The sequence below is a fragment of the Sarcophilus harrisii genome, chromosome 1 (assembly GCF_902635505.1).
Source record: "Sarcophilus harrisii chromosome 1, mSarHar1.11, whole genome shotgun sequence".
In the NCBI taxonomy this organism is placed as follows: Eukaryota; Metazoa; Chordata; class Mammalia; order Dasyuromorphia; family Dasyuridae; genus Sarcophilus; species Sarcophilus harrisii.
The window spans coordinates 585,601,352-585,627,095 of record NC_045426.1 but is presented as its reverse complement, the minus strand read 5'-3'; the positions used below and the strand labels follow the sequence as shown (position 1 = coordinate 585,627,095).

The 25,744-nt window shown below is 34.1% G+C and overlaps 1 protein-coding gene across 1 annotated transcript in view; it reads right to left on the bottom strand.

Annotated features, from left to right (window-relative positions):
* The window catches only part of DCAF13 (DDB1 and CUL4 associated factor 13), a 35,541-nt gene extending 9,874 nt beyond the window's left edge, over positions 1 to 25,667 (bottom strand). The window contains exons 1-8 of the mRNA XM_003760313.4: positions 25,404 to 25,667; positions 20,778 to 20,977; positions 20,156 to 20,263; positions 17,861 to 17,950; positions 16,664 to 16,819; positions 15,151 to 15,228; positions 6,033 to 6,115; positions 629 to 793 (exon numbers count right to left, since the gene is read on the bottom strand). Of these exons, the coding sequence (XP_003760361.1) occupies positions 629 to 793; positions 6,033 to 6,115; positions 15,151 to 15,228; positions 16,664 to 16,819; positions 17,861 to 17,950; positions 20,156 to 20,263; positions 20,778 to 20,977; positions 25,404 to 25,473 (950 nt within the window). The 5' untranslated portion in view covers positions 25,474 to 25,667. The remainder of the gene's footprint in view (positions 1 to 628; positions 794 to 6,032; positions 6,116 to 15,150; positions 15,229 to 16,663; positions 16,820 to 17,860; positions 17,951 to 20,155; positions 20,264 to 20,777; positions 20,978 to 25,403) is intronic.
* Positions 25,668 to 25,744: the final 77 nt, after the last annotated feature.

Sequence of the window (25,744 nt, the reverse complement as noted above, 5' to 3'; positions counted from 1 at the left end):
ATTCTAATAAGAGAAGAATCAAGTGTTCCATCAAAATGTTAGTATCTTCAAAGACTACTAAGGAAGAACATGTGGGAGAATTGGTTCTGTTTTGATGAATTGAAGAGGAAAAAGAGAAAGAATAAAAAGGAGGAAGGGGATGGAACTTGTTATTTTTCATAAGTGATATGTAGTATGTGAGAAGAATATATCTGAAATTGACAAAGGAGGGTTGAACACACATATACCTATACAAACTGCATGGTATAGAAATCTTATCAAACTCAACAGAAAAACAAGTAAAGATGGGGATAGGAGGGTTTAAAAGAGAAAGTAGGGTTTAAAAGAGAAAGTAAGATAATGTCAAGGAGGCAATAATCATAAGCAAAATTAATTTCCTGATACTATATCATATATTCTACTTAATGAAAGAGACTGGTCTAGCATGAATTCCTTGAAATCTCCTTTGGAACTAGAATGAGCAATAACAACAAAAAGAGTAATAATAGCACAGTATTTTTACAACTTAAATCATAAATCACACGATAATCATCATATTCTGAACATGAGCAAAATAAAATCAATGGAAATATAAATATGATAAAGATCCATCTGACAGAAAACAAACAATTTATTGACAGTCACTTACCTGCTATGCATTTTGTCTACAGGGAAGATTCGAATGGATTTGTCGAAACTAGCGGACACAAATTCTTTCCCAGTAGGTGAGTAATCCACATCAAGGACTGCAGATACATGATTCACATGTACCTTCACAGGTTCATCAAGGGAACGCATATCAAATGTATATAAACTGTAAAAAATTTGAATAAACTATGTGGCATTAAAAAATTTCTAAAAAGATCTACATATACTACCTCTTACATATCATTATTTAACTATCATTATTTGTATTCTACATATTGATGTTATTCATCTGGGTTGGGGTTTTTTTTAAACAGATGTAGATGTATGTGTGGGGAAGATAATATGGAAAGGTGGAAAAGTATTTTTTCAAAAATTGACATCAATAATTAGAAAATATTTACCTACCAACATTGGTAAAAATATCTTTCATAGAATCTCTTGAGTTGAAAGTAAATTCTGGGTCCAGTGAATACAACCCTTACTTATCAAGAATACCTTCTCTATCAACAACAGATAAGGTCCTTTTTTTGTTGGAAAATCTCTAGTCAAATGAAACATATTCCACTTTGAAAGAGTTCTAAGAAATCTAAATCTGCTTCTTTGGAACATCTACCCCTTGCTTCTGATCCTGTCCTCTTGGGCCAAGTTCAAAAACTTAGTATCTCCATTATATGAAAGTCCTTCACATACTTGAAGAGAGTTATCAGGCCAATGATGGCTAAAGTCTTCTAAAGAATTAATATTCAGTTTCCTCAACATAATTCTCATATAGTATGAACTCAAGACTCCCCTTTGGACTCTCTCTAGCTTATGGATTACATTCTTAAAATGTCTTCCAGAATTGAATGCAATATTGTATGATTAGGATAATAGGATTATCATTCCTCTCAATGTAATCTAGGATAGGAGTAACTCTTTGGTCCGCTGTATCACTCTATAACTCATGTTTGCAGTCCACTAAAACCTTCAAAACTTTTGCACACAAAATATTTGTCTGTGTTACTGTAACTTCACAACTGTCAGTAGTGCTCAAGTACCAAACCTAAGTACCAATGAAATAATCCTTACTTACAGGGAGCTCAAAATTCTAGGGATCAGAGCTACTAAAGATCCAAAGGTCCCAAAAACTAGAAAAAAAAAAAGAGTCTATGTTGCTGGGGCCTCAGAGCCATGAAAGATTACAGCATGTTTAATATGCTGGAGACAAATAAGACCATCAGTTTTTTTTTTTTACTGATTCAGATGAACAAAATTATCTCTTTTCTAATTGGTATTTCAAAGACTTCATAACACTTCATTATCATCACTGCTAATATACATATAAGTATATGGGTATGGGGGTATATGTGTGTTAATAGACACAAAGATATATACCGATTTATTTGTAGAGCACTTTACATCCATTATCCCTAAGATGTCTAGGAGTTAGGAATCACAGTAAACTGGCTCCCTCCTATGGCTATCAAATTTCTCCTTCCTATTCTTTTAACCCCTATCAGAGTTGCCCCTGGAACTTGGGTAAAAATGTCCTTGCCCCTAACCTGTACTGCCCCTGGGAAAAAACAGCAATAAATTAATGTTTTTCAAGTATAGAACTCATTTAGAATAGAACAAGTTGGTCATTCTTTACACATGCTCAGTTGCCACTAAGCTCAGATTTTTATCCTGAAAACTCTTTAAATACTGAGAATTGCAAAGTACTTTTCTTAAAGCACAAGTCTATGTCGTCCCCCTACTCAATAAATTCTAGTGACTCCCTATTATCTCCAGGATCAAGGTTTAAAACTTGCTTGGCATTTAAAGCCCTTTGTAATCTATCCCCTTCCTATCCTATCAGTTTCATTATACTTCATACTTCACCCTCTTCTATATACTCTACAAACCAGATACTGAGGTTTGTTGTTTTGTTTGTTTGTTTCGCTGTTCTTTACATATAACACTCCATCTATTAACTATGATTCTCCCTTCTCACCTATCTCTGGCTTTCTTCAAGATTCAGATCAAATAATTCCTTCTTCCAAAGGTCTTTCCCCTTTGTCCTCCGCTGTTCTGCTCCCAATGCCCTTCTTCTTATATTATCTTCCATTTATACCTTATATCTCTTGTATGTATACAGTTATTTGCCTATTGCTTCCTTCAAACACCTTAAGAACAAAATTTTTCTTTTATTTCCTTTGCCTCCCAGTGATTTTTAGTTGAGTGTCTGTCATATAGAAATGGCTTAATAAATGCTTACTGAGTGATTCAACTATTACTCCTTCCTTTCCTCCCAACAAGGAAAATAAACATGGTACTTTGAAAAACAAAGATTCTTGCCAAAGAAACAGATCAGTAACAACACTCTATAGTAAGGTTTAAGAAATTTGGCCAGCAATTACTTCTTTTACTGCTTTTGATGGGATCAATGGTGTTTAATTTCAAGCATCAATTCAGACTACAATTGCTTAACAAATTTGGTTTCTTATTGTTGAGTTAACCTTATTCTTTCTGAAATTGTTCCATTTGGCTGGAACTCAGAAGACATTCAAAACATTCTGACAATTTTATACTATTTAGCTAAGCTAGAACCTTGATTTGGTCTTTCTCAAGCTTTAGAAGAACATATATTTTAACTTCCATCTCTCTATAGTTAGTTAATGCAACTAGGATCTATATTTACAAAATCTCTCATTAGATATAAAACTTTTAGGATTGTAAATTTCTAATGGACAAAACAAAGTGATGAAATGGCATCCACTTTTCTAGTAAGCTTTTTTCCTCATATCCAGTTAAACTGGACTACTAATAGATCCTTAACCCTATCTTGATTCCATACAACTGAACTTCTAGTCTCTATCATTTGGAAGGTATTGTTCACGACTTCTTTATCTAACATACTTCCAACAGAATCCAACTTATATATTACCTATTCATTAGACCTTATTCTGATTTTTCTGATCTCCCTTCTCTTTAGCCACAGTCTCTACATCTTGTGCTCCACACCAAAGACCATGGCTTGGAGGGACTTTATCAGGCCCTTTCTTTGTTTGGTAACTATCTATTCCAGACACTATCTCTGGAAATCCAAGGATGTGCTTTATTTTACCTCCTCCACCAATTTCTATAACTATGATCAAAAAAAAAATCTGCTATTCTTTCAAAATAAGTGCCCCCTCCCAGGCCCCCCCAAAAAATCTGCTATTCTTTCAAAATAAGTGCCCCCTCCCAGGCCACTAACCTTGTATGGTCTGTACTGTGATCATGATAAGAATATAAGCTCTTTCACCGCAGCACTGTTTTTGCTTTTGTATTTGTTCCCAGTGCGTAACAAACTGCTTAGCACCCAGTAAAGTGCTCAACAAATGCTTTTCATTCACTTATATTCCTAGCTAGGGAGAATCCTCCCTGATAAGCCATAATATCTGTCTATATGTAAATAAGAGTACAAACCTATGAACTTCATATATCCTACTTGCATAATATATATGTGTATGTGTGTGTGTGTGTATATGTATCTGTGTCATTTCCTATGTGATGGTAAATGCTTGGAGGGCAGTAATTACATCCCTTCATGTTTATATAACCAATTCCTAACAAAATACATCATGAAAAATGGGCATTTAATATGTTCTTCCAAATAAACTCAGGCTTAGCCAGTTCAATGATATGTTTGTTTTGAAATGGGGTCACCTTCTTTATGTATAAGGGTCTATAAAATCTAACATCTCTGATCAACAAACATCAATTGGAAAAAGGCTAAATAAATTTGTGGCACAAGAATGTAATGGAATGGTATTATGCTCTAGGAAATAACAAATATGATACAAAAGAGAAGTATAGAAAGACACAATTTGATACAGAGTAAAACAGAGACTAGAAGATGTATACAATGAAAGCAATGTAAATTGAAAGAACAGCCTCAGAACAATCAAAAGTAAATGCTGAAAAATTACAAAAGATGAAGAATGGCCCCAAAGAGATATGAAGATACCTTCACCCCATATCATTGCAGAAGTGAGAGAGGCAGTGCTAAAATCACACTGCATTGTTTTCAGATTGGCCCCATTTGTTGATTTTTTTACTCTTTTTTCCCCCCTTAAAATTTTTTTTGTAACCATTCCCCAATTGATAAATGATCAAAGGATATGAACAATTTTCAAATGAAGAAATTAAAGCCATTTCTAGTCATGAAAAAAATGCTCTAAATCACTATTGATTAGAGAAATGCAAATTAAGACTACTACGAAATACCATTTCACACTTCAGATTGGCCAAGATGACAGGAGAAGATAATGATGAATATTGGAGGGAATATGGGAAAACTAGGACATTAACACATTGTTGGTGGAGTTGTGAAATGGTCCAACCATTCTGAAGAGCAATTTGGAATTATGCCCAAAGAGCTATAAAACCGCATATCCTTTGATCTAGCAGTCTCACTACTGAGTCTGTATCTCAAAATGGTCATCAAAGAGGGAAAAGGACCCATATGTGCAAAAATATTTGTAGCAGTGCTTTTTGTAGTGACAAGGAATTAGAAATTGAGTAGATGCTCCTCAGTTGAGGAATGGCTAAATAAATTATTATATGTGAATGTAATGGAATATTATTGTTCAATAAGAAATGATGAGTGGACTGATTTCAGAAAACCTGGAAAGACTTACATGAACTGATGCTAAGTAAAGTAAGCAGAACCAAGAAAACATTGTACACAGTAACAAGATTATGTGATGATCAATTGTGATAGACTTGGCTCTTTTCAACAATGAGGTGATTCAAGGAAATTTCAATAGAATTATAATGGAAAGTGCCATCCACATCCAGAAAGAGAATAATGAAGACTAAATGTGGATCAAAACATAGTATTTTCACTTTTGTTGTTTGTTTGTTTGATGATATATTGGATTTTTTTTCTTTCTCATGTTTTTTTCCGTTTTGATTTTTTTTTTTTGGTGCAGCATGACAAATATGTAAATATGTTTAGAAGAACTGCACACATTTAACCTATATTGGACTGCTTAATGTTTTGGGGAGGAAAGATGGGGAAGGAAGAGAAAAATTTGGAATATTAGGATTTGTGAAGATGAGTGTTGAAAAGTATCTTTAGATGTATTTGGGAAAAATAAAATATTAAAATTATGGGGGGAGGAAGAAGAGAGATAGTGAGAGAAATTATGACATAGGAAACAAAAGATAGCAGTAACAATTTAAAAGAAAACATTTTCAATCAATGATAAAATAGATTTTAACCAGCCCACATTTTAAAAATTTAAGTAGAATTACTATTATTATAAAAGCTTTTTTTTTTTCAGCTGCAAGGCAAGTGGGGTTAAGTGACTTGTCCAGGGTCACACCGACTATGAAAACATTTTAAGAAAAATTAAATAGTGGGAATAAACAATATTTAAGAATAAAAAACTACTCACTTATAATCTTCATTTGCTGCAGTGAAAACAAAAGCTTCCATTGGATTCCAACAAATTGTATTTGTCCTCATATCCAAGATGACCTAAGAAGGAAATACACATACTAATCTGTTACCAGGAACAGCAAGTAATTATTTCTAAAATGAATATATTGCCTATTCTAAAATCTTTCTCAGGCTGTTAATTTAGCCTCAGCACTTGTGCCTTAATACTATATTGAATTAGGAAGAAGGTCAAGGGAACAGCTAGGATGGAGGAGAAGGAAATATAACAGTAACAGCCTAGTCAAAGGAATACAAGGGATCTCTGTTCACATCAGAAATGCTTCACCCAACATATTTAAGCATAGAAAATCAAGGCCTCAACTATTAATGTTTAAAAGCAAATAAAAGATTGCCTTTACAATACTAGGGAAACGAAAAGGAGAGATATAGGATCTTAGTGTAATGGAGAAATATGGCTGTAAAAATAAATTGTTGGATATCTCTTTGTATCCATTAATGCAGCATTTGACTTATCCTTTCAGTATTCTGCATTTGACCTTACTGTGGAGTTATTCAACAGTCAGGAACTTTTTTTTTTTTAAGCTATCTACAATTTGGCTTCTGACTTCTTTATTCAACTGAAACTGCTTTCTCTAAAGTTATTAATTAATGTTTTTTTCCCTTTTTTTCCTTAAATTAAAAAAAAAAAAAATTGAGTTCCAAATTCTCTCCCTCTCTCCATCCCCTCCTCTGTCCACTGAGAAGGTAAGCTAATATATATCAATATATGAGAAATCAACAAAACAATGATCTCTTAATTGTCCAATATATAATGCCGGCTTCTTAATCCTTTTACTCATTGGCCTTTCTGTAGTCTATGATACTTTGAATCACTCATCTCCTTCAAATACTCTTCTCTTTGACACTCTTTTCTCTAAATGTGTAATTGTTCTTTCTCAATTTTCCTTCCACCTTTGACTGCCCCTTCTATGATTTGTTCAATCTTTACCCAGATCACACCCATTAACTTTGGGTGTCCCAATCGACTCTGCTCTTGACCCTCTTCTTTTTCTTCCTCTAAATGACTTTACTTGGTAACCTCCTCAGCTTCCCATAGATTCAATTACCTCTATGCAGATGATTCTCAGATTTACCTTATGCAGCCTTGACCTTTCTCCTGACTTGAAGTCTCCCAACTCCAACAGGCTTTTAAATAACTCAGATACCCTAGAGACATACTAACATGCCCCAAATTAAATTCATTGCCTTTCTCCCTTTCAAGCCCCCTTAGTTATCACCATCTTATCCTCTAGGCACATCCAGGTTCACAATGCACTCCTCTAAACCTAACTCTTTCTTTAACCCCCATATCTAGTCTACTGTTATGTCCTGTCAATTCTTCTCACACCTCTAATATACTGCCCCTTCTTTCAATCGATACTGCCAACGTCCTCTTCCAAGGCTTTATCACCTCACACCGAGACCAATTTTAAACACTTTTTGGTTGGTTTTTTGTTTCAAGTCTTCCCCCACTTAGTTATCAAAATGATGCTTCTAAAAGCAAAAATCAGATCATGTCACATCTTCATTTAATAAACTTTATGGTTCCTTAACACCTGATATCAAATAAAAAGTCCTATTTTGCTTTTAAAGTCTAAAAGAACCTGGCACTCTCCTACTTCTCCAGTCTTCTTACACTTTACTTACCTTTAGATAGTTTTTGATCCAATGACACTAGTCTCCTTGTTTTTCCTTGTATAAGATTTAACTCCTTATCATAACTCCATACACTTTCAGCAGCTGTCCACCTAGCCTGCAATTCTCTCATCTCCACATCCTGACTTCCCTAGTCTTTTCCAAAACCCAGCTAAAATTTCACCTTCTACAAGAAGGATTTTGCAGTTTCCCTCAATAGTAATGCCTTTCCTCTGTGATTTATCCCATATTTATCTTGAAAATGTCTCATCTTTAAGGAATTATTTGCATGTTGCCTCCCCTATTAAATTGTGAACCTCTTGAGAATAGGGATTGGATTTGCCTTTACTTGTAGCTCTAACACTTAGCATATTATTTCACACACAACAGGTGTTTAACAAATGCTTACTTGCTTCCCTTGAAAGGAGTGTATGTTGCAAGGAGGAGAATGAGGCAAGGAATACTGAGGAAAGATCAACCCAGTAAGGGAAAAAAAAACCTGAATGCTAAGTTACAGAGCTAGCATTTGATCCTGTAAGCAATGGAGTCCCTGAAAGATTCTGACCAGGGAAAATAAATAAATCCATTTAGAATACAACAGGATTAATCATCTAAGTCTGTCCAAAGTTATCATTATATACTTTAGTAATTGTCAAGCTCTGTAAACCACAAATCTTAATCAGAGGATTGGATTCCAAGCAGTTCCATAAAATAAAAACATTTAAAAAAAAGTTCTATTACTACTTAATTTATTTACCCATAGTATTGAAATAATCCTGTATGGATGATTTCAGGGAGGCCTGGAGAGACTTATATGAACTGATGTAAGTGAAATGAGCAGAACTAGGAGATCATTATATACAGTAATAAGATTATACGAGGATCAATTCTGATGGACGTGGCTCTTTTCCAACAATGAGATGACTCAGGCCAGTTCTGATGGACTTGTGATGGAGAGAGCCATTTACACTCAGAGATGATTGTAGAAACTGAATGTGGATGAATACGTAGTATATTCATTCTTTTTGTTGTGTTTGCTTGAATTTTATTTTCTCTCTCTTTAACTTTTTGATCCGATTTTTCTTGTGCAGCAAGATAATTGTATAAATATGTATGCTTATATTGGGATTTAACATATATTTTTTTTATCATGTTTAACATACATTGGATTACATGCCACTTAGGGGAGGCAATGGGGGAAAGGAGGGAAAAATGGGAATACAAGTTTTTGCAAGGATCAATGTTGAAAAATTATCCTTGTGGATATGAATAGACAATTCTCAGATGAAGAAATTGAAACTATTTCTAGTCATATGAAAAGATGCTCCAAGTCATTATTAATCAGAGAAATGCAAATTAAGACAACTCTAAGATACCACTACACACTTGTCAGATTGGCTAAGATGACAGGAAAAAATGATGATGATTATTGGAGGAGATGCGGGAAAACTGGGACATTGATGCATTGTTGGTGGAGTTGTGAACGAATCCAACCATTCTAGAGAGTAGTTTGATTAATGAATTGGGCTTGCAACTAAAAAAACTAAAAAAAGACCAAATTAAAAACCCCCAATCAAATACTAAATTGGAAATTCTAAAATTAAAAGGAGAAATTAAAAATATTGAAAGTAAAAAAAACTATTGAACTAATTAATAAAACTAAGAGTTGGTTCTATGAAAAAGCCAATAAAATAGATAAGCCTTTTAGTAAATCTGATTAGAAAGGAGGGAGGAAAATGAAATTAGTAGTCTTAAAAATGAAAAGGAGAACTTTCCACCAATGAAGAGGAAATTAGAGAAATAATAAGGAGTTATTTTGCTCAACTTTATGCCAATAAATTTGATAACCTAAGTGAAATGGATGACTACCTCCAAAAATACAGACTTTCCCAGACTAACAGAGGAAGAAGTAAATTGCTTGAATAGTCCCATTTCAGAAAAAGAAATAGAACAGGCAATTAAACAACTCCCTAAGAAAAAATCCCCAGGACCAGATGGATTTACATGTGAATTTTACCAAACATTTAAAGAACAATTGGCCCCAATGCTATATAAATTATTTGATAAAATAGGGAATGAAGGAGTCCTACCAAATTCCTTCTATGACACAGACATGGTACTGATACCTAAACCAGGTAGACTGAAAACAGAGAAAGAAAATTATAGACCAATCTCCCTAATGATATTGATGCTAAAAATCTTAAATAAGATATTAGCAAAAAGACTACAGAAAATCATCTCCAAGATAATACACTATGATCAAGTAGGATTTATACCAGGAATGCAGGGCTGGTTCAATATTAGGAAAACTATCAATATAATTGGCCATGTCAATAACCAAATTAACAAAACCATATGATCATCTCAATAGATGCAGAAAAGCATTTGATAAAATCCAACATCCATTCCTATTAAAAACACTTGAGAGTATAGGAATAAATGGACTCTTTTCCTTAAAATAATCAGCAGCATCTATTTAAAACCATCAGTAAGCATCATATGTAATGGAGACAAACTGCAACCATTCCAATAAGATCTGGAGTGAAACAAGGTTGCCCACTATCACCAGCTATTATTTAATATGTATTAGAAACGCTAGCTATAGCAATAAGAGCTGAGAAAGAGATTAAAGGAATAAGAATAGGCAATGAGGAAGCCAAATTATCACTCTTTGCCGATGACATGATGGTATACTTAGAGAACCCCAGAGATTCTGCTAAAAGTTATTAGAAATAATCCACAACTTTAGCAAAGTTGCTGGTTATAAAATAAACCCACATAAGTCATCAGCATTCTTATATATCACTAACAAAATCCAACAGTCAGAGTTACAAAGAGAAATTCCATTTAAAGTAACTACTGATAATATAAAATATTTAGGAATCTCATCTGCCAAGGGAAAATCAGAAACTTTATGAGCAAAAATTACAGACCACTTTTCACACAAATTAAGTCTGATCTAACCAATTGAAAAATATTAAATGCTCTTGGATAGGGCAGAAATATAATAAAGATGACAATATTACCTAAACTAATCTATTTATTTAGCGCTATACCAATCAGACTCCCAAAAACTATTTTAATGACCTAGAAAAATAACAACAAAGTTCATATGGAAAAACAAAAGGTCAAGAATTTCAAGGGAATTAATAAAAAAAAAATCAAATGATGGTGGCTTAGCTGTAACAGATCTAAAACTATACTATAGAGCAGCAGTTACCAAAACTATTTGGTATTGGCTAAGGAATAGATTAGTTGATCAGTGGAATAGATTAGAGTTCAAGGGATAAAACAGTCAACAAATATAGCAACCTAGTCTTTTGACAAACCCAAAGATCCCAGCTTTTGGGATAAGAAACTTACTGTTTGATAAAATTGCTGGGAAAATTGAAACTATATGGCAGAAACTAGGCATTGATCCATACTTAACGCTCACACCAAGATAAGGTCAAAATGGGTTCATGACCTAGGCATAAAGAATGAAATTATTAATAAATTAGAGGAACATAGGATAGTTTACCTCTCAGACCTGTGGAAGGGAAGGTTTTATAGACCAAAGCAGAACTAGAGATCATTACTGATCACAAAATAGAAAATTTCGATTATACCAAACTGAAAAGTTTTTGTACAAACAAAACTAATGCAGACAAGATTAGAAGGGAAGCAATAAACTGGGAAAATATTTTTACAGTCAAAGGTTCTGATAAAGGCCTCATTTCCAAAATATATAGAGAATTAACTCTAATTTATAAAAAATCAAGCCATTCTCCAATTGAAAAATGGTCAAGGGATATGAACAGACAATTCTCAGATGAAGAAATTGAAACTATTTCTAGTCATATGAAGGGATGCTCCAGGTCATTGTTGATCAGAGAAATGCAAATTAAGACAACTCTAAGATACCACTACACACCTGTCAGATTGGCTAAGATGACAGGAAAAATAATGATAATTGTTGGAGGGGATGTGGGAAAACTGGGACATTGATTCATTGTTGGTGGAGTTGTGAACGAATCCAACCATTTTGAGAGTAGTTTGAACTATGCTCAAAAGTTATCAAACTGTCATACCCTTTGATCCAGCGGTGTTACTACTGGGATTATATCCCAAAGAGATTATGGAGAAGGGAAAGGGACCTGTATGTGCACGAATGTTTGTGGCAGCCCTTTTTGTGGTGGCTAGAAACTGGAAACTGAATGGATGTCCATCAGTTGGAGAATGGCTGAATAAATTGTGGTATATGAAAATTATGGAATATTACTGTTCTGTAAGAAATGACCCAACAGGATGATTTCAGAAAGGCCTGGAGAGATCTTACACTAACTGATGCTGAGTGAAATGAGCAGGACCAGGAGATCATTATGTACTTCAACAACAATACTAGATGATGACCAGTCCTGATGGATCAGGCCATCCTCAGCAACGAGATCAACCAAATCATTTCTGATGGAGCGGTAATGAACTGAACTAGCTATACCCAGAAAAAGAACTCTGGGAGATGACTGAAAACCATTGCATTGAATTCCCAGTCCCTATATTTATGCACACCTGCATCTTTGATTTCCTTCACAAGCTAATTGTACAATAATTCAGAGTCTGATTCTTTTTGTACAGCAAAATAATGTTTTGGTCATGTATACTTATTGTGTATCTAAGTTATATTTTAATATATTTAACATCTACTGGTCAAAAAAAAAAAAAAAAAAAAATAGAGAGTAGTTTGGAACTATGCTCAAAAAGTTATCAAACTGTGCATACCCTTTGATCCAGCAGTGTTACTACTGGGATTATATCCCAAAGAGATTATAAAGAAGGGAAAGGGACCTGTATGTACACGAATGTTTGTGGCAGCCCTCTTTGTAGTGGCTAGAAACTAAAAACTGAATGGATGCCATCAGTTGGAGAATGGCTGAATAAATTGTGGTATATGAATATTATGGAATATTATTGTTCTGTAAGAAATGACCAACAGGATGATTTCAGAAAGGCCTGGAGAGACTTTACTAACGATGCTGAGGAAATGAGCAGGACAAGGAGATCATTATATACTTCAACAACAATATTATATGATGACCAGTTCTGATGGACCTGGCCATCCTCAGCAACGCGATCAACTAAATCATTTCCAATGGAGCAGTAATGAACTGAACTAGCCTACGCCAGAGAAAGAACTCTGGGTGATGACTAAAAACCATTACATTGAATTCCCAATCCCTATATTTATGCCCACCTGCATTTTTGATTTCCTTCACAAGCTAATTGTACAATATTTCAGAGTCTGATTCTTTTTGTACAGCAAAATAATGGTTTGGTCATGTATACTTATTGTGTATCTAATTTATATTTTAATATATTTAACATCCACTGGTCATCCTGCCATCTGGGGGAGGGGGTGAGGGAGTAAGAGATGAAAAATTGGAACAAGAGGTTTGGCAATTGTTAATGCTGTAAAGTTACCCATGCATATAACCTGTAAATAAAAGGCTATTAAATTAAAAAAAAAAAATTCATTAATAGAGAAGTACCATGAATAGAATGAGCACTAGGCTTTACAATGAAGGCACTTGTTTTCAAATACTGGTGCTAAACCTTCCTTTTCAGCTATTTGACCATGGGGAGATCATTTCACATCTCTGAGAATCAATTTTCTTCTTTGTCATATGGGGAGAAAAACACTAGTACTATGTCAGAAGGTTATTGTGAAGAAAGGGTTGTTTAATCTTAAAATGTCATATAAGCACAAGCTATTGTCACTGATAATAATCACAAGTATGTTGTCTAGAAATAGCTAGAAGTGATAGACTAATTTACTCAGGTACAAGTTATCTCCTGTCAAATTGCAGAATTGAAACAAGATTGTTCTTTTGCATTATATGCATTAAACATTGTTATCATAGTTAGTCATTTTTAGTGGTCAAGCAGAAAAGAATTGTGATTTCACCTCTTTTATATTGTTTTTCTTTTTGAGGGAAAGATGTTTTAATTTTAGAAAAAGATAAAGTATAAGCACATGGAAACAATAAAAATAAGTTACCAAAAAGAAAAAAAAAAGAAAAAGAAAAATTATCCTTGCATATGTTTTGAAAATAAAAACTTCAATAAAAGAAAGAATCCTATTTACTCTATATGGGATCAAGTGATTACCACTATGGAGGGAGTTTAGAAAAAGCACTGAGTCATGAGACAAGTTTTAATCCCAGCTTTGGCCATGTTATAAGATCTATGGGCTTATTCCTCATGTGTTATATGAGGATTCTGAACTAGACAGCTTCTGTGGTCCCTTCCATTTCTGGGTCAATGACCCTATAATGCAGTGTCAGCTCAAACATATTCACTCCAAAAACTTCAAAATAAGACTTCAGCAATGGAAATGAGGCAAAGACACACTGAATTTATCAGGAAGCACCTCAACACAATTTAGGCACTATAATTTTCTAAGGTGGCTCTAAAGTTAAGCTAAGCAATGCTTGAGGGTATGAAAAAGATACATGCTAATTTCTCCATAGTATCAAGGGTCTCTGCAGACTTATAACTAGTTTTAAACATTGAACATCTAGCACCAAAATGAGAAAACACAAAACACCACTCCAGCCAGGCCAAGGCTGACTAATTTGGCTCCTCAAAAATCAGACAGCTTCAGGGTTTTAATTACTGATATAATTCAAGTATCAAATATTTTAAAATATTAGGATTTGAATTGTGAATGTAACTAAAAACTAAAAGCATTTTAAAGGATCTAATAAGAAAAAAGAAGTATCTGATCAATTTTGCTATTATTTAGTTGTTTTAGTCAAGTCTGACTCGCAAACCACTTAGGATTTTCTTGACAAGGATACTGGAGTGGATGGCCATTTCCTTCTCTAGTTCATATTACAGATGAGGAAACTGAGGCAAATAGGGTGCTCAAAGTCACAAAGCTAGTAAATGTCTGAAGCCACATTTGAACTCACAAAGATAAGTCTTCCTGACTCCAGGTCCAGCACTCTAATCACTGTGCCCGATAGCTGTCCAATGCCCACATTCCAACTTCACAGGAAATCCATTTATCTAGCAATTAATAAGCAATATGAAAAACCTTACAAAAATTAGAGTACCAAATATAAATCTATATTACCATGTATTTATTCCAGATCAATAAAGTACTTAAGCAAGTGAACACTCTTTTCCACCCTATCATTCTCCTAACTTAGCATGTGTCAAAATACAGGTTTGGCATCAACTTCAAACATACATGCTTCATCTATTACAAATGCCTTAGATACAGTGAAAAAGCTAAGTACAAACAGTTCTAATGAAGTTCTTTTTGTAGAATTATTTAAACTTTAAATTCTGAAAAAAAAAACAAAAAACCCACAAATTTGATTCTTTTTTTTAACATTGTGACCTAAACACACAAACATGTTAACAAATGCAAAGAAGGAGAGAAAATAGAAACTCACCTTTTTCAAAGGAGTTGCTTGTCTCATATCATATAGCACTATATTTCTGTCAGAAGCACAACTTCCCAAGATATTGATCTAAAAATAAGCATAACAACAAGTTCAAAATTAATTTAGTAGCAAACTCTAAATATTAGATAATTTTATAATTACTTTTAATTTAATTTTTTTTATTATGAGTTATTTAACCAGAGTGTCCACAAAATTTCCCAAAAATCTTAGTGCTATTTTAAGGATGGACAGTCAATCTATTAAAATTTAAGACTACACTAAGACTTTTGGAACACTTCATATATGCTTCTAAATGACAGATATCATAAATTTAGTGTATTCTTTATAATGCTCACTCTATGAGGAGGAGTGTGGATTCAACACTCCCCTAATGCCAACATTTCCTAGTGCCACTCTTCCTGACTTTTGTTGTCTAGGATCTCACAACTCTTGACTTCTGTCTACTAACAACTTACACAAGGTCTAATGCTTAATATAGACTTCAGAATTTTTTAACATAAGATCATTATTTTCCTAGTTGCTAAACATAAGATACAGAGATAATAATCATATAAGAAGAATCATTCAAGAGGAAGAGTGGGAAAGGTTGTAGTCCACATTGACAGAAGAAAAAATTACTGAAGAAACCAAGGATCTTTCATGTTAAAAAACTATTCAAGATGGGAAAAAAATGTACACTATTTGCTTTCAAGGTTATTAATTCATTTTAAAGGATTAATAAATCCACCATTGAACAAAAAGATTTTATTGGCAAGCATAAGTCTTGAATAATAGGTTCTCAAGTTCATGTTTGATACCTGCTGCTTTAGAACTGGCCACTGGATTTGCCATACAAATTCACCAGGGAGAAGGGGGAAAAATACACACACACACACACACACACACGTCTACTCCTTAGGATATGGAGAAATAGATTATATCATTTTGTATTATAGTATCATATATTGTGTTATACTATAGTTTTACATGCTATAGTAACTGTAAGTTATTGTACATTATAGTAATGTATTACTGCATTTTATTGTATGATTATATATTATTATTGTATATTATAGCAGTAATTCTAGTCACCTTAATTTTTACATTAATTTATTCTGAAATATTAGCATATATATTATTCTCATAATAATTCAGTAAGACAGTTATCATTCAAAGATAAAAAAACTTAATTTGAATTTAAGAACATCAAGATTCAGATAAATGACATCAAAACTTTACCAAAAAAAAAAAAAAAAAAAAAAAAAAAAAAAAAAAAAGCAGCTGGATGGTACAGCATACCAGTCTGAAGTCAGGAGGTCTTGGAGTTCAAATCCAGCCTTAGACATTTAACACTTCCTAGCTGTGTGACCCTGGTCAAATCACTTAACCCCCAATTGCCTCACCAACACACTACCCACCCAAAAACAAAACTTTAGAAAAAGGTCTTAACCCCACAGTATAAAATAACCATCTATATTTGAAAACAAACTATTTAGAGCAAAAAAATTAAAAAGAACATTACCTCAATGGGGTTAAATTTAACACTGCTTATACTGTCAAGGCCCCAAGTCATTGAACAAATAGGACTGGTTCTTTGTTCATCCCAGATATCCACCTGTTGCCCACATGTAGCAAAAATATCTTTGTTCCAATGATGATCGATTCCTGTATACACTGTCTTTAAAAGCAAATAGGCTGTTATAGAAATAATCTTAATGACGTCAAATATTTTTACTTTCAGTATATTTACCTATCTTCTATGTTTACAAAAAAGTCCCACTACTAAAATAGAAATGCTCAATGAAGCATTGACATGAAGCAAAAAGTACCATTATTCCCCATTTACCTAACAAAAATAATGATTTTTGGTGTTGAGTTACTCTTAAACAGTGTTCTCTAACACACATCAAAATGGCAGAGGAAGAAGGGACACTACTTTACTTTGTTCCCTTAGACTAGTAAGCTCAGATATTAGAGGATGTTAATTGGGAAACTGAATTTAGACAAAGATCAGGCTCAAATTTACTTTTACAACACATGAAGAAATGGTTTAGGCTATATAATGTAAACCAAACTTCAGAGGAAATATTTAGTCACCTTTAAAGTACAATATTCTTTTGCTACTCATATGTACATAATAACAAAGTCACAATCTTTACTATTCATTAAGGCAAGTTTTCCATTTTGATGACTATAAAAATAACTAATACCTATATGATAATACTAAATGTTAATAGAACATTTGAAAATCAAGCAAGTTATTTTGTGAAAGCAATGTTTTACCATCAATAAATATTATCCCTATCATATTTTCTCTATCAAGACTACTCATTCTTTCTCAAAATGTGGCAGAACTCACACTTATGCCAAGGACAGTAGCAAAACACCAGGTGATAAAAACTATAGCCGAAAGACCTATTTCAATATTATTACTTTAAAAAAAAAAAAAACTGGTTTTTGCTTTAATGGTATCTACTATAATAACATTTAACACTGGAAGAACTGGAATTTAAGAGGATTTGAAAGGATCAAGCTGTGTCAATTGGCAGAGTGTATTTTTTTATTCATAAAGCACTGCAAATAGTAATAGCAGAATGAAAATTTTTATTTCAAAGCAAAATCCTATTATTTTTTGTCAATCGATACACTTGGTCCTTCTAGTGTTAATCTAAAATAACAAACAGTAAAAATTTTATAAATGAAAGATTTATTTTGGTACCTTTCCTAGTATTGTATGTAAAGGTTCCTCTTCTTCTCCATATTCTGGTCCATCCATTTTCCACTGCTTCACAGTCTTATCATCACCAATCTATAAATGTTTTAGAGTATTCTAAGTTAAAAAGACTTGGTGTACTTCAAATTATTTGTATCTTGAATTTTAAAAAATAGAGCACATGTCTCAAATTTAACTGAAATCTCTTTCAAACTATTTTCCAGAGAGGTAGTTTGATATAGTGAATAGAAAGCCGATTTGGGAGTTGGGTAGATCTGTTGTTCAAGTCTTACTAGACACAAATTAGCTGCATAGCCATAGGTAAATCACTTAAAGTCTGCTCTCAACACCCCCAGACAGCTTTCTAAGTTACACAGAACTTGTTGATATGCATTAGTGTAGTTAATTTCAATACCAGGGGTTGTCTATATTGATGAAATGACAAATTTGGATCAAGGAGGAAAAAAATATTGGGGAGAACTTTAAATCTTCAACATTAACTCTGTGATTCTAATTTCCTAGAGTAAATTAGGACTCCTTGAAAACTTGCATTGACTTTTTTTGGAGGACCAAAATATACATTAAATAACATTAAATGCAATAAATAACAATAAATAAATACATTAAATAACCAATATACATTAAATACAACCTTTAAGACTAAAAGCAGACAGAAAGGAGCTCAGATCCATAGCTGCTAATGCTTAATATAGACTTCAGAATTTTTTAACCACTGGAGAATAAAGGAGAATAAAGATTAAGCAGGCTAAGATAAGAAGGAACATAGCAGATTTAATGGGATAACCTACGTATTAGGAATAATAAAGTACCTAGAATTCTATATCCCTAACTCTCTCCTGCTTCTCAAACATCAAGGTGCACAAGGCTCTCCCTTGGAGAAATGGAGAATAGACAAAACAATAAATACTAAGCACAAATTTTGAATGTCTAAAGCATGGCATAATTGACAAAGTGAGGGCCTTTGAGAGACCCGAATTTGAATCTCATCTCAGATCTTTAGTAGCTTTGCGATCCTCAATAAGCCACAAATTCTTAAGAGTCTAATTAAATGAAGAGAATACTCATAAAACCTACTTCAAAGACTTATTGTAAAAGTTATCTGCAATCTATTATTAGCAATTAAAATTATGCTCAGAGAATTAAGAGCTTGTGTGTCTTCAAATACACAAAAGGTAAATATTTTTCCCTTAATGGGAAATTACTTTGTAAATACTATTTTGCCTAGAAAGACAATAAGCTTCTAGATAGGAGGAATCATTTCATTTTTGTCTTTATCTCCTACTAGCTCTTAAAAGAGGACCTGGTATATAGGACATGAATCCCAAACCCAGACTACTATTTCATCAGGACCCAGTCATGAACCATTTCATGAACCAGCTCAACTCCTTTCTCTAGCTTTGTTTTATATATTATCTTCTCTATTAGAATAAGTTTTTAAAGGGTTGAGAATCTCATTTGCAGCTCTCTATCCAGAAGCTAAAAATATGTTCAGTGAATGTGTCTTAAAACTATAAAAAGCAATTCACATTTCCCCTCATATGATTACAATTAATATGTACTGTGTTCATTTCTATGTACTCTGCTATTCTAGTTGTTTTTCAATTTGCATTATTTCCTAAATATTTTACATATTTTTTCATATGATCAACACCTTATTTTAATTGCATTATAATATTCTATTATAATAACATCCCACAAGTTTTTTAGTCATCACCCTCTGCTAAGCATTTAGATTGCCTCCATCTTCAAACAGAGAGCTTTTCTGTCCTTGCCTAGTATAATAAAGCAAGCTATTGCTAATACTGTGCTTTAAAGTTTTCAGTGTTTTCAATTCTAATAACCCTGCAAAACAGGTAGGGCAGATATTGTTAACCCTCTTGAAAGAAGTCTCATAAGAGACATGGATTCTCTTAATTGATAATGAATAAAGAGAAATCATGTTATAAATTATTTATTATATGAAGATATATATACATTTGTTTTTCTCTCGAGAATTTTTTTCTTTTTTAAGAAACAGTCAATAGTTACAAAAATGATTATCATTTATATTTATATATATGTATATGTATATATATATATATATATATATATATATATATATAGAGGGGGGGAGAGAGAGAGAGAGAGAGAGAGAGAGAGAGTGTTTTTCTCCTTCATTTTTGGAAAACTCTAAGAAAGGCTAAATTATTATGAACACCATTAAATGAAAACAATGACCAAGAATACGCATCCATATTGGCATGCTATAGAACACAGGTGAAAAAAGCATTAGTATCTTACCGTAAAGAAAGAAGTTCCAGAGAAGTGGGTACACATTCCTCGTACAAAACCTTCATGTGCTTGCAATGCACGGATACATTCTCGTTTAGTCAAGTTCCAAATTCTAACCTATGACAAACCATATCAAGATAGTCCTATTAAACATAAAATATTCAAGAAATATTTCATGAAAAAATAAATTGCAAATGCAATGTATCACTATTAAATTTGTAGAAATAAAGTCCTTTACAGAGGAACATGATTTCAAATCAAGCAGAAAAGATTCAGTTTGTGAAATAGTTTGTTGAATACAGCATTTCAAGGCATTTTTCTTACTAGAGATAGTAATGACATTCAAATAAACATCTTCTATCATAGCACTTAACTAGCAATATTTTAATTAACCACTTACTACTACAACACTGCATCTGGAAAGTTTTACAAAGTATATTTGCAACTTTTTTATAGCTTAACAGAGACAGAGGAGATAACTATTTCACTCTGACAAGTTGAATGCATCTTTCAATTACAATAATAGGGCATTAAAAACATGAACAAAAGGCATAGCTTATACAAAGAGGAACTTCTAAAGAAAATTATTTTTAGAATAATGGTTTTTATTAATTTTCAAAGCCACACTTGCCTCTCCATCACAAGCTCCAGAAAGCACAGTAGACAAGCTCTTTGGATGTTTTGCCATGCAATTTACTCCATCTCGATGGCCATCCAGGGAAGCAAGGAATGGTTTTGCAAATACTCGTTCCAATTTGACAGCATTTAGAGCTCTTGTATATTCTCGTGGAACTTCAAAAGGATGCAATGCAGGATCATAGTTTCTTGGAACTGAAGAATAATGACCATTAATAGTCCATTACATTCTTTTATAGAGAAAATTACACCTACTATTTCTTGTGATGATCCCCATCCACTCATTTTACTTTCCAATAATTTTTTTTAAGTATCTACTGCATACCCAGTACTATGCTAAACACTATGGAAAAAAAGGGAAAGCGCTATCAAACATGGTATTTTTCCCTTAAGGAATTTACTATAAAATAAAATGTTTAATAAAGATATGTGAAATAAGTCACTTTGTATTGCTGTTAATTCTCATACTTCTCTTCAACTCTACCAAAAGCCCAAGGCAGGTGTGCCATGTGTAGTTAAAATTTTTTTAAAAAGCACACAACCAGGAATTGAAAGTACAAGTGCTTGTCCATACCTTGCTATAACTTAATGATAAGACCTGAGCAAGACCTAATTTCTGTGGTCTGTTTTCTTACTTATAATACAGTTTCTATGAGTTCCCTTCTAGCTCTCAAATCAATGATTTCTAAATTCCTTGACAACAGAGATCGTCTTAGGCTTCTGCTTCCCCAACATTTAGCCCATTTCCCTATTCTCAGAAAAATAGGGACTGGACCTGAGATTTCACTGGTATACAGAGTTCCCAATTAGGAAGCTTTTCTCCCAATGCAGGTTGGCACCTTCTCTTCAACTGAATCATCTCAGTGATGTCTAAAACAGGGGCCTGTGGAACAAACTACAGACCAATGGCTAAATGTAGCCAGTAGCCAATTTGGGGCACCTATTTTGGTACACAGAGCTAATAATCGTTTCTACCTTAAGTTGACTCTCCAATTACTTCTAGGCAAGTATAAGTAACTATTCTTTGTCCATTCCATAAAGCCTCACTGTACTTAGTATATAATAGGACTTTAATAATAATTATTTGTAAATTATTTTATTATACAAAAAAAGACTAAAAAAGTTTAAATAAGAGAAAAGATCATTATCATATGAGAATTACAAAAGGATTTATAAATTATTAAATTAGATCTTGAAAAAGTATAAGATTTGAATACCATATCATATTCTTAACTAAGTGCCACTGGCACTTATATGGTCAAGAAAATTTATTCGTTGCAGAAACACCATATAATTAAAATATAGTGACAGAATGTTTTTCACATTATCATTTCCTGAACCACAACATTCCTATTCTGCCATCTGTTTATCAGCACTTCCTTTACAAGAGGCACAAAAGCTGAGAATAGAGGTGAAAATTCATGACCAAAATGAAATTTGGGAAATTGTTATAGGATTTAAATTATCCACACAAATTCTAAACTTCCCACAAAAAAAGAGAAATAAGAACCCAGAAACTTCCTTCCTAAAAAGCTATTAATCACAAAAGCTATCAATTAACTACAAATCCTCTACCACCCACCAGGACTACAACCTAACAGGTCTTTCTTCTACTATTTCCATTCAAAATACATTTACTAAGGCTCCTTTTTGTGCCAAGCGGGATGCCAGGCTCTAAGACAGAAAGACAAAAAGTGTCTCTATCTAGTCCATTTTTACTACCTTCCCTCTACCATCTATACTTTATGATATTACCATGATTACCTGTAAATAATCTTGGTCCACCATTTCTACTCAAAAATCCTCAGTGGTTCTTTTTTGCCTAAGTCATGTTAATAACTCTAAACATTAGTTCAGTGAGCTGTGTGTAGAGTGCTAGGCCTAGAGTCAGGAAAATCTGAGTTCAATTCTGACCTCAGGCATATACCAGCTATATGACTCTGGGCAAATCACTTAACCCATTTGCCCCAGTTTCCTCATTTGTAAAATGGGGATAACTCTAAAGGTTATAGGGAACAAATGAGATAATTACTGTAAAGCACTTAGTGCCCAGCACATAGTAAGCACTATATAAATGTTAACTATTATTATGATATGTAAGGTAGATTAGGGTAGGCAGGTATCAAAGTGGATTAGGCTCTGAGCCTGGAGTTAGGAAGACCTGAGTTTAAAACCAGCCTCAGATCCTCAATAGCTGTGTGACCCTGGGTACACTGGGTACAATCTCTATCAAATTCAAATTCTACCCATCCTTCAAGGTCTTAGCAATTTAAGCATTTTATTTCATGAAATCATCCTATTCTCAAATAATCTCTTTATCACCTGAGCCCATGGCACCTATCTTTTAATCCTTCTCATTGAATCATACATCTAAATGGGTTAATCACTTAGCCCTATTTATCTCAGTTTCCTTATCTGTAAAATGAACTGGAGAAGGAAATGGCAAACCATTCTATTATCTGGCAAGAAAACCCCAAATGGGTCAAGAATAGTTAAACAAAACCCAACCACAACAAGATGGTTTGCCACCCTTAAAGAATATAATCATCTGCATTTAGATTACAAATTCTCACTGGATTATAAATTCTATTTGAGCAGGGACTACCTTATCTAAACTGTTTCGAGGTCATAAGATCTATATTGCTACTCCAAGGACTTTACTCAATTTAAATCAATAAGCATATAAGACCTACTATGTGGGCAACCATAGTACTAGGTCTTGAGTACACAAAACCCAAAAAAGTCAAAAGGGCAAAAAAGTCCCCAACCTGAAAGAGCTTTTTATTCTCCTGGAGGGAAAAACACGTACTCATATAATTAATATAAAACATATACAGAATAACTACCAAATAATTTAGTGGAGGAGGAAAGAAGGAGGAAAGATCCCCTATGATGAAGGAGAGGTAGTTCCAAAAAACCTAATTAATTAGCCTTTACTACCTACCTTTTCAGTCTCATTGGACGTTACCTCCTTTCCCAATCTCTTCAAACTATCTAAACAGCTCAGCTCTTAGTTCCTTTCAATTTCACCAACTACCTCCCTGTCTTTATGCTGGTCTCATTCCTGAGTTGCACTCTACCTTGACTTCTGCTTCAATAGTTCTTCTCTTTTTAAGATGGAATGAATACAAGCACCATCTTCATAAAGCCTTTCCTGATTCCCCCAACTATTTGCCCCCTCTTTCGGTTTGGAAACTAGCATTTCTCTACTTCATATTTATTTTTATGCATATCTGTGTGCGTATGCGAATTTTACACATACATAACTATCCACATTTATACATGATAAACACATTATACATTATACACATATATTAGGCACAATGTGTACATAATATGTGTATACTTTGTATATATTATAAACTCCAAAAGGGGTCATGAAGACGTGACTAATTAACAACAAATGTTTTTTACAAGGAAAAATGAAGAAAAGTATTCCAGAAAAGTGAACATTCTCTGCAAGTGTTACAGAGATAGTGCATTCTTAGCCTTAACATTTGTTGATCCTTTGCAAATACTTGTCAATCAGTGAAAAGAAAAATGTGAATAAAGGACAATCTGAATTTTAAACATTAGTTTCAAACTCTTTCCACCACATTGTCCTAAGCTGACAGCAAAATAGACTGGTCAACAAAACAGCTTAGGAATGAAGGTAGAAGAGAAAAAATAGGGATAAGTAATGGACCTATACAGTTACTAAACTGGATGGGTCCCTAAAAGAAACTACTTTAGTTTTAAAGTATCGTTCCGCTCCTCCACCATACAAATGTTTAGGCTTCAACTTCAACTTGAGGGCAAACACAATGAGAAAGCACCAGATGATTAAACGTAAATGGTAGAGGATATGAAGTCTGGGAATAAACTATAAATTTCCTGCGGGCAGGGACAATTATTTTTGTCTTGGCATGCCCCCTCATCTGACACTGTCCCTGGCACATAGCAAGATCTTAATATGGGTGCTCAAAAAAAGACCTCAGTCTCTTTATCAGAAAAATGAAGAAGCTAGTGGACAGGTGTCTAAGTCATCTGTGTTGGGCGTGGTTCTGAAAGAACCGAGTTCAAATCCAGACTCAGTTACTTAACAGCTTTTTTTTGGCCCTAAAAAGTCACTCGGTCTCTTTCTGCCTTAGTTTCTTCGTCTGTAAAATGGGGAAATGACAGCATCCACCTCCCAAAGGAGATGTAACAACCCAACAAGATATTTATAACACGCTTAGGGAACCTCGAAGTTTTATAAGCACGTTAGGATTATGATCTCTAATGGCTCTCCCCACTGGAACGTTCTGTGCTTCTAATTTAAGACGCGAGCACTACCGTCTTCAACAAGTTTATCTTAAAGTGGTTTATGGACTTTAAAGCCCTCCACAGGACAGGTTAGGACCCTCCCCCCACAGAGGGCGTGGAACCACGGACGCTCCAATGGACGCCTCACGTGCTCTCCCACGGGGGACAACGAATTCGAGCCAAGAACCTGGAAACTGGGGATAAGAACAAGACCCGGCTCGAGTCCAGCCAAGCCTCCTCTAACCCCAGTCCGGGGAGAGCGGCAGGAATCCATGTCATGAGAGGGGATCGTGGGGCTGTTCAATCCCATCTCCCCCACTCCCAGGAGCCCGTTTACCTCTCTGCAGGTCCAGCTTGGTTTCTCGGACATAGTTGTCCGGGTTCCGGCTCAACATTTTCACCTTCATCGTGTAGGCCGGGTCCCCCTCCACACCAGCAACTTCTCCGGCACATGCGACTTCCGCCTTCCCTACGAATCGTCCTGGCCACTTCCGCTCACGTGACCGAAGCCCGGCGGAAGCCGTCTTTCAATCACCTTCCTATGCTATTCCCCCAGCCCAAGACCTAACGGTTTGTAGTTTCTCCTCTTCCGAAAGCGGAGGCGGGGATTTGAAAGGAGGTGGAGTCACTCGGTGTGAGTTTCCCCACGGCGGCTGCGTAACAGGCTCCGCCTTCCAT